Below are 18,180 nucleotides of genomic sequence, written 5' to 3'. Positions count from 1 at the left end.
CACGATAAGATAAGATAAGATAAGATAAGATACGATATGATATGACTTGTTTCAGGAGATTCTGACTTTATAATTGGTCCTGCAAAGTACATGCATTGTGCACTGCAAAAACTCAAATCTTACCGGGTGTATCTGTCTAACTTCTGGTCAAAATACCTCATTACATTTATATAAGCAACATGCACACGACAACTCTGAATATGATTTCTTAGTATTAGAGGGTACAAGTAAAAAAGGAGCCCTGAATCCCTTGTAATGTAAGTACTGTAAAACCAGCCAGCTAAGAATAAGAGGCAAGAAAACGTCACTTGCTGCACTGGCAGATATTTTTACTCACAAGAAGCAATTCAGGCCTTCATTTTTATTTAAATAAGATATTATATCTGGACTTTGTCAGGTGAATTTGGCTTATATGAGACAAATTCATGTGGTAAGATTTAAGCTTTTTGCAGTGTGAGTAGAAGTAGTTTGACAATCTTCAGGAGATGAAATAGTTCTCGCCTGTTGTTCTTATCAGTCTACCTTTTTAATGTTTCTGGATATATTTCCAGGGAATGACTCAAAGATAAAGCTTGGGTTAGACACGTGAAGGGGGATAAATAGTGAAGTACTTCCTTATATATTGTGATGGTAACTGAGTACAGAGTTTACTGAGGTGAAGATAATCCAACATGAGAAGCTGTAAGCTGTCCTCGAGTGCAGCTCTTGAACAAACGTTGGTCTCAGCCCTCTCTGGTCCGTTCAGTTCTGTTATAAAGTGCTCGTATGTTTGCGTTCTCCTTAACTGCCACTTAGTGTGTAATGTTGATCGCTGGAGATTGGTCAAAGGACCGTGACCTTATTAGAGCGCGCTCGCTTGCTCTCTGTAAATATTCCCACATGAGGGGCCCTCTCTGCATGCCTCTGCATGTGTGTGTGTTGAACTGTAAAAGTGTGTGTGGCACTGCTGTAAACACGTCTCATTGTTTTATAATTACAATTTGCTCACGGAAGCTTGACCCTACACATACACTCCTTTTAACCTCAGCGGCGTGAGAGTGTGTGTGTGTTTGTGTGTGTTATTGTGGGACGTTTGTGTACGGTACAACAGAGGTGGGATAACTTTGGCATCAACCTCGACCCAAACATGGAAGCGAACAGACTCACAGAGTGGACACTGAGAGGAACGAGTGACCTGTGAATGGTCCTTATGCACCAACTTTGTGCTGCCTGACACTAACGCCTGTTTTGTAATCACTGTCATCACAATCAGGGATGATTACAGGCGATATAGGACTACAGAGAACATATGGAAATTACTAATTGGAGCTCACTAATTGGGGAAATATGTAATAAGCGGAGGGATGGAGAGGGACATAAACTTCCTTGAGTGCTGCAGTTTCCAACTTAATGCATATTACCGTCTTCATACTCTAGAATTTAAAGGGAAACATCACTTAACAAAGGTTACTGCTCAGCTCCAATCTGCACAGATGAAATGTTCAAACCAAGCCAGAAACCTTGGTGTAGTCATAGACTCAGACCTTAATTTCAGCAGCCACATTAAGACAATTACAAAGTCACCTTAAGAATATATCAAGGATTAAAGGACTCATGTCTCAGCAGGATGCAGAGAAACTTGTCCATGCATTTATCTTTAGCAGACTAGACTACTGTAACAGGGTCTTTACAGGACTCCCTGAAAAGTCCATCAGACGGCTGCAGCTCATACAGAATGCTGCTGCTCGAGTCCTAACAAGGACCAAGAAAGTAGACCACATCACTCCAGTTCTTAGATCTCTACACTGGCTTCCTGTCTGTCAGAGAATAGACTTTAAAATCCTGCTGATGGTTTATAAAGCACTGAATGGTTTAGGTCCAAAATACATTGCTGATCTGCTGCTACTGTATGAACCACCTCGACCTCTGAGGTCATCAGGTCCTGGTCTGCTTTCAGTCCCTAGAGTCAGAACGAAACATGGTGAAACAGCGTTTAGTCATTATGCACCACATATCTGGAACACACTCCCTGAAAGCTGCAGGTCTGCTCCAACTCTCACCTCTTATAAATCAAAGACTAAGACCTTTTTATTTGCCACTGCCTTCCTATCTTAGATAATTTAAACTCACTTTAAATTAATTTTTTTCTAATTTTCCTTTTCTTTTCTGTTTTATTGTATTTGTCATTTTAATTGTGTTCTTTTATGCCTGTCTGAATGTCTCCAATGCTTTAATGTTTTAATGTAAAGCACATTGAGTTGCCCTCATGTATGAAATGTGCTATGTGCTTATTACAAATAAAGCTGCCTAGCCTTACTTCACTACTGTCTCAAGCTGAAGCTTTAAATTCATTCGCAGTCATTCAGCCTTCGAATCAAGAGCACGGGAGATGACGATCTCTTCTTTAACCCTTCTGAAAGTGTAATCGAGACCTCTTCAGTTCATTAATAATAAACCTCCACCCTCTGCCTCAGCGGTGTTCAGGCACTGCAGGATTTCTCTAGCGGTCCGCAGCATACAGGTAACCTCAGTACACTTAATGTGTAGTTTTGTGTAACCTGACTGTGATTACTGGGTTTGTTTGGTGCACTTGTTCATTTCTGTGACACAGAGCATTGCGTGCATGAAGCAGCGATCTTCCCGTATAGATTTCATCAACGAGACGTTTTATCTCTTTAATCTGCGTTTATGCTTGTTGAACTTTGGCGTAGTATTTTGTTTGGGCTTCTCTCTGTCTGGTTCAATGTTTGCTTTCTCCTTAGTTTCTGCCACGCATCGTCTGTCAAAGCACTTTGTAAACATTTGTTTTTAAAGGTGCTAAAAAAATAAAAGTCATAATTATCATATTAAGCGTCATGCAGTGATAAGGATCAACACGGATACACGGTGTAGTGGCGATCCCACCTGCATGTCAAAAGCCATGAGAACTGCAGGCACGGAAAATCAAGTCTGGCGTGGATGACAGGAGATGTGATCCAGCTTGAAAACTTTGAATGAAAATAAGCGGCGGCTGAACGGTGTCAGACGGGGGGAAAAGTGTACGCAACCTGTACCTGTGACAGTCCTCTGACTCACTCTCTTCAGGTGATGTCACTCATTCACTTAAAGGTGAGCTCAATCATCATTAACTCAACATGCATCAGTTGTCTTTTCTTTCTAATAGTTTAGACTCAACTTAATTATGTCATAAGTCCAAAAACGTTCAAACTATGAAGTTAAAGTGATCACAGTATGTCTCTTAAACATGGCACCAGTTCTTTAAATGCAGCTCCCAGAGTCTGGACTTGTGGACATGAACGCTGGTTAGAGCTCTCTTCATGAAGACACACAGAACTTAATCCCACTGTATCAGCACGGCTTCTTTCCTGTGCCATCAGCTGGCAATTAACGGTGTATCATATTTTGAAGTGCAGGCAGATCATGAAAATAAACTCTAACTGCTGCCGTAGCACATCGACACAAACATCAGCATGCACACTGAGAAATCAAAGCATCATAACAGTTCAGTCTGTAGATCCTCTTTCGTTCACTAAGCAGCTTGTTAACTCTCCAAATGTTTTCAACGCATACCCGGGAACTCCCCTTTAAATGTTCCTCACGGGACGCTGGTGGTCTAGCGGCCTAAGAGCCCCAAATACAGAGGATACAGTCCTCGCCGCAGAGGTCGCCGGTTCGACTCCTGGCCACGACCATTTCCTGCATGTCTTCCCCCCGCTCTCTACTCTCCCCACGTTTCCTGTCTCTCTTCAGTCGTCCTGTCAAATAAAGGCAAAAAAAGCCCAAAAATATAACTTACAAAAAAATAGAGAGCTGTCCAGAGGAAAAGAGTTTAGGGGCATTAAACGTTTCTAAGAAACACATGAGGAACATTTATTTGTGTGTTTTTAATTAAACATAAATGTAAGACTTACCTTTTGTATCTGGCTTTTAACTTTAAACTTCCTTTTAGCCCTGGACTGCATTATTACCACTATGACCATTGTTTTAGCATGTTATTTATTTTATTCTATCTTATTATATTATGTTTTATTTTTCTAATTTTATTTCATTTATTTTATTGTAATCATTTTATTTTATTTTTTCTGATATTTCTCAGATTTGATTTGATTTTATTGATTTAGATAGATAGATAGATCTTTATTTGTCCTTAATAAGGAGATTTGTTGTCACCGTCTGTACAAGAATACATGAATTTGATTGTCATTATTTCATTTTTTATATTATCAGATTTGTCTGGTATTGATTTTATTTTATTTTGTTCTAATATTTCTTTGATTTGATTTTTTACATTATTTTTTCTGGTTCTTATCTGATTTAATTTAATCTAATCTTTTAATTGTTCTGGTATTTATTTGATTTTATTTGATTATATTGATTTTATTGTCATGATTTTATTTTTTTTATATTATTATTTTTTATGGTTCTTGTCTAAATTTTATCATAATGATCTTATTTTTTCTAATATTTCTCTGATTTGGTTTGATTTTATTGATTCAATCATCATTATTTAAATATTTAAGTATTTTTTATCCCTTTCCTTTCTACTTTGATCTACTGCTGTTGTCTCTGTTCTTTTGTGAAGCACTTCTGTCTGCATGCTTGAATTTCTGAAAGTTGCTTCATAAATAAAAAACAGTTGAGTTGAGAGAACTCAGATTAATACAGAAGAATCAGCTCTTTCTTTTCTACAGAGAAGAAAACACAACTATCAAGCCCTCATGTAAATCCATATGTACTTTATGTTTTTCCAAAAATATTAAACCAAATAAAGGTTGTGGTATCTTTCATTTTTCAAGAGTAAAATCAGTTTTTATCTTAATTTTAATATTAAATATGTGTCTTTGTATGATTCAGTTTTTAAATATGTAGAATGTTATTTCTTTGAACAGGTTCTGAGATTCATGCTGCTCACTGTCACTCTGCGTTTAAGCGATCACATTTCTTCAGGGTGTGAATCAAGTGATTATCTAACTACTCTCACCTCGACATGTGTCTCCTCTCTCTCCCTCAGTCAACATGTCAGTCTCCATGGCTACAGACTCTTACCCGCCCCTCGACTGGTCGGTCGTCTCTGTGACCCCCGCGGGCAGAAACGTCACCGGCTGGCAGCGTGACAGCCTCCTGGCGGTGGCTGAGGTGGTGGTGCTGGCGGTCATCCTGGTGATGGCGCTGCTCGGGAACGGGCTGGTGCTGGTGGTGCTGCTGAGGCGGAGACGACACCACAACCCGCTGCATCAGTTCATGCTCAACCTCTGCGTGGCCGACCTGGTGGTGGCGTTGTTCCAGGTAACACACACACACACACGCACACACACACACACACACACACACACACACACACACACACACACACACACACACACACACACACACACACACACACAAACACACACACACAAACACACACAAACACACACACTGGTGAAAACATGCAGACACCAAGACACTCTCTCTCCCCCTCCTCCTCCTCCTCCTCTTCTTCTTCCTCCTCCTCCCCCTCCTCCTCCTCCTCCTCCTCTTCTTCTTCCTCCTCCTCCTCCTCCTCCTCCTTCTCCGCCTCCTCCTCTTCTTCCTCCTCCTCCTCCTCCTCTTCCTCCTCTTCCTCCTACTCCTCTTCCTCTTCTTCCTCCTCCTCCTCCTCCTCCTCCTCCTCCTACTCCTCCTACTCCTCCACCACCACCTCCTCCTCCTCCTCCTCCTCCTCCTCTTCTTCCTCCTCCTCCTTTTCCTCCTTCTCCTCCACCACCACCTATTCCTCCTCCTCCCCCTCCTCCTCCTCCTCCCCTTCCACCTCCTCCTCCTCCTCCTACTCCTACTCCTCCTCCTCTTCTTCCTCCTCCTCCTCCTCCTCCTCCTCCTCCCCTTCCTCCTCCTCCCCTTCCTCCTCCTCCTCCTCCACCACCACCTATTCCTCCTCCTCCCCCTCCTCCTCCTCCTCCCCTTCCACCTCCTCCTCCTCCTCCTACTCCTACTCCTCCTCCTCTTCTTCCTCCTCCTCCTCCTCCTCCTCCTCCTCCCCTTCCTCCTCCTCCCCTTCCTCCTCCTCCTCCTCCTCCTACTCATACTCCTCCTCCCCTTCCTCTTCCTCCTCCCTCCCCTTCGCCCTCAGGTGCTGCCTCAGCTCGTGTGGGACGCTAAAGGTCGTTTCCCGGGTCCAGACTTCCTGTGTCGTCTGGTGAAGTACCTGCAGGTCCTCGGGATGTTCGCCTCCTCCTACATGATCGTTGCGATGACGATGGACCGTCACTACGCCATCTGCTGCCCCCTGCTGGCGCACCGCAGCGGAGCCACTCAGCGCTGGAACAGCTTCATACTGCTGGCCTGGGGGCTGTCACTGCTGCTCAGCCTGCCACAGGTAGGGGGACACAGGTGGGACACAGTACACGTTACTTTTAACTTATGGACTCTTAGCAGCTAAAGATGCCTTTTTTTCTAATGTCCTGGGGCCCCTCCTCTTCATTATCTACCTTCTCCGACTTGGCAATATCTTCCGCAAATTTAGTATCCACTTTTACTTCTTTGCGGATGACACCCAGCTCTATCTGTCCAATAAACCTGACTCCACTCTCCCACCCTCCTCCCTCACCCTCTGCCTCTCTGAGATCAAATCCTGGTTCACCTCCAACTTCCTTCAACTTAACAGCAATAAAACAGAACTCCCCCTTATTGGTACCAAATCCACCTTAACCAAAGCCGACAGTTTCTCCCTCACCATAGACAGCTCAACAGTGTCCCCCTCCCCTCAGGTAAAGAGTCTGGGTGTCATCCTCGACAGCTCACTTTCTTTCCACTCTCACATCAATAACATAACCCGGTCTGCATCTTTCCATTTACGCAACATCAACCGTCTCCGCCCCTCTCTCACCCCTCACACCACTGCTATCCTTGTCCACAGCCTCGTCACCTCCCACCTCGATTATTGTACCTCACTCCCCTTCAGTGTCCCTCACTAATCCCTCCATAAGCCTCAACTGGTCCAGAATTCTGCAGCCTGCATCATCACCAGAACCCCCTCCTTTCACCACATCACCCCCGTCCTCCAGCAGCTTCACTGGCTCCCAGTCAAACTCAGAATCACCTTCAAAATCCTCCTGTACACATTCAAGGCCATCCACATCCTCGCCCCCCTGCTGTATCTGTCTGATCTCCTCCACATTGTCGCCCCCTCTCGCTCCCTCAGGTCTTCCTCCTCCCTCCACCTCTCTGTGCCCTCTGCCGGTCTCAGCATCTGGAACTCACTCCCACCAGACATCCAAAACAGACTCCCTACCCCTCTTCAAATCTAGACTCAAAACCCATCTGTTATTAGCTGCATTCTCTGTTTAATTAACTGCTTCATTTTAACTTGGTGTAACTTTTGCTTTTTGTTTTCATTTATTTTATTATGTTATTTTATTTATTGTGATTTTAATTTGAATCCCTCTGTAAAGTGGCCTTGAGTGTTGAGAGAGGCACTTTTAAATAAAATATATTATTTTCATTAGAAGAAAAGTGCTTTATTGTCTTTGCAGAAGGTAGTGTATACTTTTGCTTTGTCCCAGTTGGACGTCTGTGATGTAGATTTTGCAGATTTTATACATAAAAAATGTAGATTTTTTTATCTGGACAGCCAAAATAATAATTGTAGTCTGATGTTTTTGTTATAAAAAGCCAAAGATTTTTTTTTAAATGATGTGTGTTGGTATTTTTCTCTTAAACAAAAAGACATTTCTGTCAATAAATTATCTTTATTGTTTTGTTAGTCCCATAAAAACATTTCACATCACTAAATTCAAGATCAGACGTAAGACAGACACCATCAGATTGCTGCTGACTCACCTCTCTCCCTCTCCAGGTCTTCATCTTCTCGCGTTCAGAAGTGGCTCCAGGTGTCTACGAGTGTTGGGGGAACTTTGCAGAGTCCTGGGGCCTCAAAGCCTACGTGACCTGGATGACCCTGGCAGTCTTCATCCTCCCGGCCCTCGTCATCACAGTCTGCCAGGTGAGGAGGAGAGCAGAATGAACACCTTATATACTGAGGCTTTATTTTACCAGAAGATGAATGGACATCTCTTTGACTCCTCCTGCCTCAGGTGCGAATATTCAAGGAGATCCACAACAATCTGTACCTGAAGTCAGACCGGCGGCTGTCCCCCGTCTCCCTCCCTCCATCCAGACGGGACAGCCAGAGAGGAGGAGGAGGAGGAGGAGGAGGAGGAGGAGGAGGAGGCAGAGGGAGATCCAGTCTCTCTCTGTATGTTGCACCAATTATGTTCAACAACCCTGTGAGCCAGACCAGCTTTGAGCCAGGATCTACATTTGCACACCTGCAAATGGGTCCACTCAGGTCCAACAGCATGACTCCACATTGTGACATTCACACCTACACAGCTGTTCATCCAGGTAACATCCACACAGAGTCTAACACCTTCCTCCCCTTGCTGTGAAGTTACATCCAGAGATGTAATCCCCCTGACTCTTCATGTGTTCCCCTCTTAGCTGAGCTGCAGCCGGATGTCCTGCCTGACCCTGCAGCGCCCTCTGCTGTCTGCTGCAGCCCACCGAAAGCCCCCCAAGCCCACGGTGGAGGAGTAACAGCAGCCATGAAGAAGACTGTGAGGATGACTCTGGTCATCGTGCTCGTCTACTCGCTCTGCTGGGCTCCGTTCTTCAGCGTCCAACTGTGGGCCGCATGGGACCCAGACCCACCCAAGAACGGTGCTCAAACAGACACCTGTGTTTCTCTTAGTGAGGCCTGGTGTTATTTTTGTTGTTAAAGAGGACTTCATATTGTCCTTCTGATAGCTTTGTGAGGAGCTTCATACAATTTAGAGCTACAGAAACATTCTTTACTTCTCTCAGATTTGTGTCTTTGAAGACCCTCCTTTCAGCGTCTTTCTGAAACTCTCCATAACAATAACAGAGCAGGATTTTATAATTTGGTTAAAGTTGCATTTATTCTGCTCTTTTAAGGGGATTCACCAATTGGCGATGTCATGATTTGAGCAAATCTCTTCAGAGCAGCCTGCGATCTTATCCTGGGATTACTCCAACACACGTTTACCTCACAATTTGAAAGTTTGCCCACAGCTAGCGTTGACATCCAACATTTTAACTTTGTATTTGTTTGTAAAATATGAAATCAGCAAAATACCACCTCCTAAAGGTCTGTCAGCTCCATTTATATTTAGACAAGTATTTTTTTAATCCCCCAAATATCACAGCACTCTCTTTTATTTCGTACAAACTTCCTTGTCTTTATTCTGCTGCTCTTATTCTGACTGCTTTTGCAGCTTTGCAAAGAGCCAAACTGACCCATTAAACTATTCTCTTTAACAAAAATGATGTACTTCTTCTGGAGTCATAAATGAACTGAAAAAAATTTGCAAATATATCTATATTGGGGAACCTTGTTCAAGATTTTAGGTGATTAAATCATTTAAAAAAGCATATTTCTTAAAGCTGCTGTGAGAAACTTTTAGCTTGTATCAATTCTGGCTCCCCCTTGTGGACAAAGTGATACCCCTTATCTCTTGTCCTGTACATGCAAAATAATCGCTTCAGACAATTACCTCATCCTGTTGTCTTTTAACATTTATATTCATCACACAATGTGATTATTTGCAATGAAAACAGCCAACAAAGGGTGTTTCTAAAGCGAGATGTCAATCACCTGTTCTGACACCTACCCCCTCAGAGCAGTTTCAGGCACTAAGATGACAACAGAGAAGGTATCAGTGTTGTTGTGGATGGTCTTGTTTGCTTTTGAGGGTCATAAAGAGGCATCAGTATCAGGTTCAGTCTGTTTTTCGGCCAGTTAAAAACTCCTCATAGTGCCTTTAAGTAAGTTTATAATACTTACATCAAAGTTCAATTGTATTACAACATTTTGTCCTTAAAATACAAAATATACATGTACATTTAGCAGTTTTTTTCTGAGAATTTGACTATATTTCAATCTTTAGATCTCCTTCTTAGAATAAAAGATACCCCTAAATAGTTATAAAGCCTGGTGTTATGCTAGTCCATGAGAATCAAAGGCAGATGAATCAATACTGGATAGTTGGAGGAAGATATATGTCATTTACAAACCTCCTCCTGTCTGTTGTGTGCAGGTGCAGTCTTCACCCTGCTGATGCTGCTGGCCAGTCTGAACTCCTGCACCAACCCCTGGATCTACTCTGCCTTCTCCAGCAGCGTGTCCCCGGAGCTCCGTCTGCTGCTGCTCTGTCGGAAGCCCTCACCGCGCCGAGGCTCCTTACCGAGCGACTCCACCACCACACACAACTCCAACTACTGAACAGAAGCCACAACACCTACACACACACACACACACACACACACACACACACACGGTCAACTGCAAGCACTGCCATATGACACAGACGTGACTGTATGGAGTAGTCTCTGTTGAATGACACAAAACTAGGGTGCTTAGTTTTTAAAATGTTAACATGACAGTTAAAATAATAGTTTGAATTTTGGGAAATGCACTTACCTATTCTTAGAACACTGACTACAATAAAGTCGCAGAATGCAGTGAGATAACGTCCGTGACCACAACAGTTAGCTTAGCATCAAGGAATCAGTTCATATTCGCCATTTTAAGTTAGCGTTAACGAAACATACGAAACAGCAACTTTGAAATCTCACGTATGAACATCGATATTTAATGTTTTAACCCAAAGTTCTGTAGTTATGTCAACTTTTCAAACATTTGGTAGGGTAATATGGACCCGACTAATTCCTGGGTTAAGCGTTATTGACATTGGCGTTCGGCTGTGGCGCTCATTTGTGCCCGACTATTTCCTGGAAGCGAGAAGTAACTACCCGAGGTCCTGCTGGTTACACGGCAACGTCTCCTCGCCAGGAAGTAGTCTGTTGAAAAATCCTCATTTTTAACTGCCAGTTATTGTACGAGTTTTATAAATAATACACACATTAGCATGTTTTTAAGGTGATTTCAAGGATGAAGCTTATTTTTAACAACGTGCTATATTGTATGATTGTTCTGAATGGAAAACTGAGTCAAAAATGTAATTTGGTTTCCCATTTTGTAATAATTTCTTGACCGTGGGTAGTGACTAATTCATGGAAAGCATGTTTTATCTAAAAACCAAGCAAATGACCTTTTACCATTAGCACTTTTAAAGCTCACCAATTGTTAAAAGTATTCTTTATCATGTGTCACAATATGTTGTCACTACAAAAGCAACCGTCTGATAGTTTACGGTAGAGTTCGTGGCTATCTCCTGGCGAGGAGTTGTCACCAGGCTTTAAAGCTCCAGTGAGAAGTTTTTATGGTGGTTATGAAACAGACTGAAATTAACAGTGACGTCTCTTTATGACATACAGAGTCAAACATAACCATCAGAAAAAGACGAACAATTTCTGTATTGTACTTTTTAACACCTGTAACTACAGCGAGGGGGTCGACGTCAGACGAGACGAGTCACAGTAAAAAAAACCTGTTCTTACTTTTTCCACTAAAGTAATTATTCACAGCGAGTGATAGATTTGATTGCTGAAGGAAGCAGGATGATATCATAGGGAGTATAACTAATGGACGTAGTATCCGTGATGTCACCCATCTGTTTCTGAAGCGCTGTTTTGAAGCCAATCAGTGGGAGCCATATTGGAAATGCTGAACACAACCTAACTTCTGTTGAGCTAGTGTGAGGTAAAGAGGCGGGCTTTGAGCCTCCTAACCAACAGCTATTTACCCACCTGTCAGTCAAGTCAGTCATGTCCTTATTTGGGCAAAACTGGTAATCTTCATATCTTCTGAATTGTCATGTTATAAAAAAATTAATCCCCATACATTGTGTGTCAAGATAGAAATGACCTATTCAGACCTAAACTGTTTTTTGAACCAGGCTGTGAACATGTTTATTTCTGCTGTAAAGATCGTCTTCTTTGAATGGGTGTGTATGTGGTTTCCTGTGTTTCTGCAGCCAGCCTCTAGTGGGTGCTCGATGAACTGCAGTTTATAACACTTCCGCATGGGCTTCATATTTTGAGACCAGAGGTTGCCGCTCCATAGGGGGGCGCCAAAATTGACCCAAACTGAAAGTTCCTCAAAGGAGCTTTAGAGCAGAGGAACCTCAAGAAAATGCATAACTCAAAATTATTTTATTTTTTTGTACAAATAAAGCAAATTTGTCACAATTAGAACATTTAGAGATGCTATCTGATAGACTTCTTGTTGGTGATACTACAGTGGGTATTCTAAGCTAAGCTAGCCTCCCCATATGACTCATATTTGGTCTTAAAAAGTGAATATCTGTATATTTCCCAAACTATCAAACTATTTCTGTATGTATAATAGATGGATGAGATAGAAACTACTGAACTGCATTTTATAAAGTGTAATTATTGTAAATGTTTGTGTTTGTGTGATTTTTCTGCTCATTTTTTTGGATAGATATAAAAAAACACAAAACAAAATTGTTTTAAAAACTGTTTATTCATTCACTCTGCAGTCATAAAAACATTTCACCCATACAAACATAAAAACATCGACTAAAACAAAATAAAAACATAATTTTTAAAGAAATGTAATGTAATGATTTGATCGTTTTTTAAAACACAGGAAGCAACTTTAACAGTACCGTTTTGAAAACATTCAGTGTTTCAAAGGGTTCAGTTACAGTCTATTGTTATACAACCTTTCAAATACTCAAAAGGCAAAATAAGTGAAGGGTTTTTTGAAACATTTGAATCGTATTTAAATCCCTAAGCCTGTTGAATAAAAATGCATAACCTCTATGTGGAGAGTCAGTCCTCTGTAACTGAAGGAAGTCTGAGGTCAGAGCAGAGAAGAGTGGACACACCGACAGTCCTTCCCGTTAACTTGTGCAGAAAGTTGCTTCAAACTCGCTCCTGTAGTCAGGTTGACACTTAAAGGATAAAGAAACTGCATACTCCCGTTTGTACCAACAACAACAACCCAAAAACAAAACTCCTGTTCAAATAAAATCACACTTCTGTTAGAACAACTTTGATTTGAAATGAATACTTGCATTTGGTCTTAGAATAAACACCAAAAACATTACAACTATCAAAACAGGCAGCATACTGTGTGAATGAACACCCTTCGACATTTACATTCCTACTTAAATATAAAATAAGTTTGAGAGGAGGCAGAGACATTTCATCTTTATAATATTGACTGGTCATAAAAAGTGCTCTATTACAGAAACATAGCATGTATGTTGTATTTTTATTTTCAGTGATTTCAATTCTTCATGTTTTAATGGATGTTATATTTCATTTATTCTGTCAACAAATCTCACAAAAAGTCAAAAATACGAATATATTCTAATCAAAAATATTGTGTTATTATTACGTATTAAAAAAGGCTAATTGTTTTTCCAAAAATAGCTTGGTATTGTAGTTTTATATAAAGAGGGACAAGTGCTCTTTGGGGGTTCACAGGTGAGAGGAAAAAGGGAATAATCACATTTCTTATTGGATCTGGTGTGAATCAACATGTGTGTGAGGTAATGGTGATATAGACACATATAGAGTACATTTGTAAGATTTGTCAACAAAAAAGAAAAATATAAAACCATGCTGTAAGTGCTTTTTTAAAAGTCCAGAATAGACATTATGACAGTCAAACCTTTAAATAAGAAAAAACAAAATAAAACATTTCCTTCAAACAGTACTTTCAGTTTAATTGCCTTCAACATTTTTCATCAAGTGATGTTTGGAAATCGAAATTCTCAGGTGAAAAGATCAAATCTGAATTAAAAACCTCCGTTTATTTCTCCATCAGAGAAAATAAGGAAAGCTGCTTCTTCTTCTTCTTCTTCTTCTTCTTCTTCTTCTTCAGGTTTAGAGGGCAGACGTATGCAAGCGTTCCCTCTTCACAGAAACGTCCTCAAAGCAGAGCCGCAGCCGGACCGGTCGGCAGTGAAGCCAGCTGTCCATCTGAGATTATTTAATCTGAGGTCGAGTTAAAACTCACGCATTGTGGATCTGATATGACACATTCTGAACGGCTTTAGAGACGAACTGCACATGGAGACGTGTTGATACTGCAGCGGATGAATCTCAAATGAAATAATGAAACCTGGCTACATCTTAAACACACACACACACACACTTTCTCTCACTCACACACTTTTCCTTTCATCCACATGAATCAAAATTTCAAAGATTACTTCTTGTCAGATTGTCTTTAAACACTGAGCTAAAATATAGATTTCTTTTAAATTACAAAGGTTTGTTGATATAACTGTAAACTACTGAGTGTTATTCACTATTAAAAAACAACTCTAGGGTATTCTCTAATCAAAAATCCTGAAGAGTTAGGATCGCGCGTGTGAGTGAGTGTGTGAGACTCTGAGTGAAGTTATTCCTATTTTGGCACCACAGCCGGGCAGGTCAAAGCACACACACGCACAAACACACTCAGGTAACCATCAGTCTGGTACAATCAGAGCCTCTTTCTGGGCCCGATGAAAACAGCGTGTGGCGTCACGTTATACTGCGAGCGGTCTCATCCTGCTGCTCACACAGCAGGTGCGTCAGTGCGGCGGAGGAGGGTTACCGTGTGAGAGCGTGTTTTTGTTCAAATCTGTCTTCATCAATACAAAGACGGATGAAGGGCTGCTCCGGTTTGGGGAGGTGACACACACACACAAAGTGCACACTTATTTATGTACAAGCATTAAAAAGCACCGTCTACACTGCTGCTGGCATTGTGACCTTCTGGTCTCTTCACTGAGAGATTCATTCAGATACATTCCTCCATCTTTGTGTTTTTGTTCCTGTTGCTCTTTTTTAGTGCCGTCATCAGTTAGGGGTTAAAAGAATTACTCCTGTCTACTTCAGTTCCTGTTGTACGGTGGACTGTCTTGTTCTTTCTCCTAAATGTGTCCTTCATTATTTATCTCTAAAAGGCTGCCCCCCCTACAGTTAGAAATGTGTAGTCTATAGAAAGAGTCTTAGAAGACCAAGTCCTGAAAAACACCTCAGACTCCAACCAGGAGAATCAACTCTTCTGTTAACTGTTAGATCTATCTGTTGAATTATTATCAAGCATTCCCCTCTTAAAGACTGTGGCCTTATGGGTAATGTATGCGTGTGATGAGTCTCTCCCAAGTGTACCTTTAAGTAAACTACACTAACAGATGTACCATGGATGCAGTCTCGTGCTTACTTTCACAGGTCTGAAGCAGAGATTGAAGTGCTGGACTCTAAACTCAGCACTTTGAAGCAAAATATCTACAACTGCATAAAACATGGACCTAGTCTCAGTGACCTCACCTGGTGGTTTCTGAAGAGGTCTTATGAAGCCCAAAGACTGAGGTCGCCATATTGGAAATGCTGACTCCAACTGACTCCCTTTGGCTTCTCTCCTGAAACTAGAAAGAGTTGGAGCTGAGGCCCTGATCGAACAAACTCTGAACTCAGAATAGAGAAGTTAGAGAATAATTAAACTCCTGTGCTGCTGTCATGAATAAAGACATGAGGTATACGGACCAAATCTGTTCTTGTGCTCGGCTGTAAACATGTTTCATTCTGCTGTGAAAATCAGCTTTTTCCGTTATGTCGTAGCGTCTGCAGCCTGCCTCAAGTGGACACTCAAGGAACTACACTTCCACATTAGCTTAATTTCAAACTGCAGAGGTAGCCACTTGCTAACCAGTCATTACAATAGTTTGTGTTTCTCTATAACTGAGCAAAGTGTTAGCAATGTTACTTATAACATTAAAACCAATTTAGTTCTCTAGATCAGGGGTTCCCAAACTTTTCAGCACATGACCCCCACTGTCCCTCAAAGTGATTTAATGTGGCTTCATTTAGCTGGTCTGCAGAAAATGACTCTACCTATATGAGCATGTGTCTGTGTTTCCTGTGCTGTTCTGAAGTAACCTGCTGCTACTGATGCTTTTGATAATTACCTGTTCACTAACCCTAAACTTAGGAGTCATCTGGAGACAAAGAAAGGCAGAAAACTCATTACACTTTATATTTTCAAGGTTTCTTTTTCAAGTTTAGCTACTGTTTTTGTCTATATTCTTTACTATAATGGGTAAAATGTACTGTTTTTAGATAACTTTATAAGAAGAACATTCTGGAAGACATCTCACGACCCCCCATTTGTGTCTCGCGAGCCCCCAGGGGGAACTTTGAGAACCCCTGCTCTAGATGATGTAATCAATATCACATCTTGTTAGCTCCACTTGTAGAGCGTGCACTTAAGTACTGCAGCTGTGTGTGTGATTCTAATCCTCATCCTTCACTGCATGTCATCCTCTATATCCCACCCCACATTCTTAGTTTGTGTAGTGGCTTTACTTGATCTACTGCACTGTGACGACTCACTTCATGCAAGCGCTTGTAAAGTTTTCATTTCAGAGGCGATTCCCTCAGTTTTCTGTGATTAATCATAGTGTTAGTGCTTTCTTCTCAAGCCTGGAAATGAAGCCACACTCTGTTGCTTCAAATGTGACTCTGGGACGTCCTGATAGCTCGATGAACAGCAGCAGCCTGTGTTGGACTGTGATGGCCTCCCTCTCCTCCCTGGATCTACTCTCTCTCTGCTCATTCGGTATCAATAAAGGCAGAAAAAGAATTAACCGTGCTCTTTAATGACTCTTTAATTCGGGGGCAGCCCTACTTCCTGTTAATGTCTCCAGCCTCTAAAACGAGCATGTGAACAGACCGCCAGTTACCGCCATGACAGTAACATGAGTGTGTCCTCTCATCTGTGAAGCAATAAAAGTATGACGACTGAGGGGAAATCTACAGTATCTCCTAATACTGTAACCAAAAACTGCATCCTATGACTGAGTGTGTGTTTGTGTGTTCCTGTGAACCTGAACGGCAGCTCAAGACCCTGAGAGTAAAGTCCTCATTAGTCGACTGGATGTTGAATTGTTCTTCTCGTACAGTCTTTCTGTCTTGTTGTGCGTTTCATCTGGTGTTCACATTAGCGGCGTTAGCGTGTGTGCTCCTGGAGGACTCACCAAAAGGCACATCAAAAACCCAAAACCAGAGGTCTCAACGCGGTGAGAAAAAAAAAAAAAAAGGCTGCTGGACGAGCTTCGAGACGGCGAAGCTTGACGTCACAGCAGCAGGTCTCAGTTCTTACAGATGGGAGTAATTTCTATGGCTTCAGGGTTGTGAACGAGGTTGTTATCTCCCTCTAAAGACAGCATGTGTTTGTACTGAGTAACTGCAGCTCTCGTGTGTGTTTCTGTTAGGTGTGTGTGTCCTTCAAGTTCTCTTCGTTTCATTCCCTACACCGTGTCCTCGTCCATCTTGGAGATTTCGGCCAGCGTCACAGCAGCCGGTACGTTTTTCTCGTCCGCCTCCTCGGCGGATTTCGAAGGAGAGGGAGGAGCTAACATGGCAGTGCGCTCCTCCTTGGGCTCGTCCCTCTCTCTCCTCTCCTCCTCTTTCCTCTCTCGGTCCAGCAGGCGGTAGTTTATGCCCATTCCGATGAAGAGGACCACGCTGGCGACGATGAGGATGATGCCAGAGGTGATGTAGGTGTAGTTGTAGTTGTTGTAGTAGGTATAGAAACTTCCTGGAGGGGCACAAAGAGGGAAAGGATGATTCAGATTCAACATTAAAGTCATGATGTGGACTCCAACACTTCATACTTTCAATTATCAAATGTGATCAAAAAAGGAAGCAAACAATGATCCTGATTCAAAGTACGGGGACAGAGCTCCTTCTTTCTCTTGTGGGCTTAAAGGTTCAGTGTTTACAAATGAGATTATTTAGCAACATCTGGCTGTCAGGTTCTGGATTGAAACGCTCCCCTGCTCACTCCTCCAGCCGGTGAAGCGACAATCAATCTTTATTTACATAGCACCAAATCACAACAAAAGTTACCTTAAGACTCTTTCCAAACAGAGCAGGTCTAGACCGTACTCTCTGTTCTATTATTAACAAAGACCCAACATCAAGACAGGATAAGATCCAGTCCCATCTAGGGTTGCAAAATTCCGGGAATTTAAGAATTCTCCAACACTGTCTCAGCAGATGTGTGTCTAACATGAGTCCGGTCCTACTGGAGGTTTCTGCCTGTTAAAGGAAGCTCAGACTGAGTCCTGTCTGTAAGATGGAACTGGGTCTTATCCTGTCTTGATGTTGGGTACTGACACACTGGGATCCTGTCTTTCCCCTCTCTCACCTCTCTCTGCCTGTCTCTTACTTTAACTCTTCATGTCCCATTAAAGTTATTAACCATAGACCTTT

The 18,180-nt window shown here is 42.0% G+C and overlaps 2 protein-coding genes and 1 long non-coding RNA gene across 3 annotated transcripts in view; 1 reads left to right on the top strand and 2 right to left on the bottom strand.

The window, feature by feature from the left end:
* The window catches only part of LOC117821339, a 30,100-nt gene extending 14,313 nt beyond the window's left edge, over window positions 1–15,787 (bottom strand). Inside the window, exons 1-5 of the long non-coding RNA XR_004632950.1 lie at window positions 15,235–15,787; window positions 10,051–10,254; window positions 7,798–7,953; window positions 6,164–6,325; window positions 5,026–5,244 (exon numbers count right to left, since the gene is read on the bottom strand). This is a non-coding gene — a long non-coding RNA (uncharacterized LOC117821339). The remainder of the gene's footprint in view (window positions 1–5,025; window positions 5,245–6,163; window positions 6,326–7,797; window positions 7,954–10,050; window positions 10,255–15,234) is intronic.
* On the top strand, window positions 4,996–10,276 carry LOC117821337 (vasopressin V2 receptor-like). The gene is made up of 6 exons (XM_034695533.1): window positions 4,996–5,265; window positions 6,089–6,334; window positions 7,814–7,960; window positions 8,052–8,361; window positions 8,458–8,676; window positions 10,074–10,276. Exons 1-6 carry the CDS (start codon window positions 4,996–4,998, stop codon window positions 10,256–10,258), a joined length of 1,377 nt encoding a protein of 458 aa, XP_034551424.1. The 3' UTR covers window positions 10,259–10,276.
* Window positions 15,788–16,541: 754 nt separating the features above from the next.
* The window catches only part of LOC117821336 (monocarboxylate transporter 1-like), a 38,544-nt gene continuing 36,905 nt past the window's right edge, over window positions 16,542–18,180 (bottom strand). Inside the window, exon 5 of the mRNA XM_034695532.1 lies at window positions 16,542–17,503. Within this exon, the coding sequence (XP_034551423.1) occupies window positions 17,214–17,503 (290 nt within the window). The 3' untranslated portion in view covers window positions 16,542–17,213. The remainder of the gene's footprint in view (window positions 17,504–18,180) is intronic.

The sequence above is a fragment of the Notolabrus celidotus genome, chromosome 11, assembly GCF_009762535.1.
Source record: "Notolabrus celidotus isolate fNotCel1 chromosome 11, fNotCel1.pri, whole genome shotgun sequence".
Lineage (NCBI taxonomy): Eukaryota > Metazoa > Chordata > Actinopteri > Labriformes > Labridae > Notolabrus > Notolabrus celidotus.
This window is presented reverse-complemented; position numbering and strand designations above follow the sequence as displayed.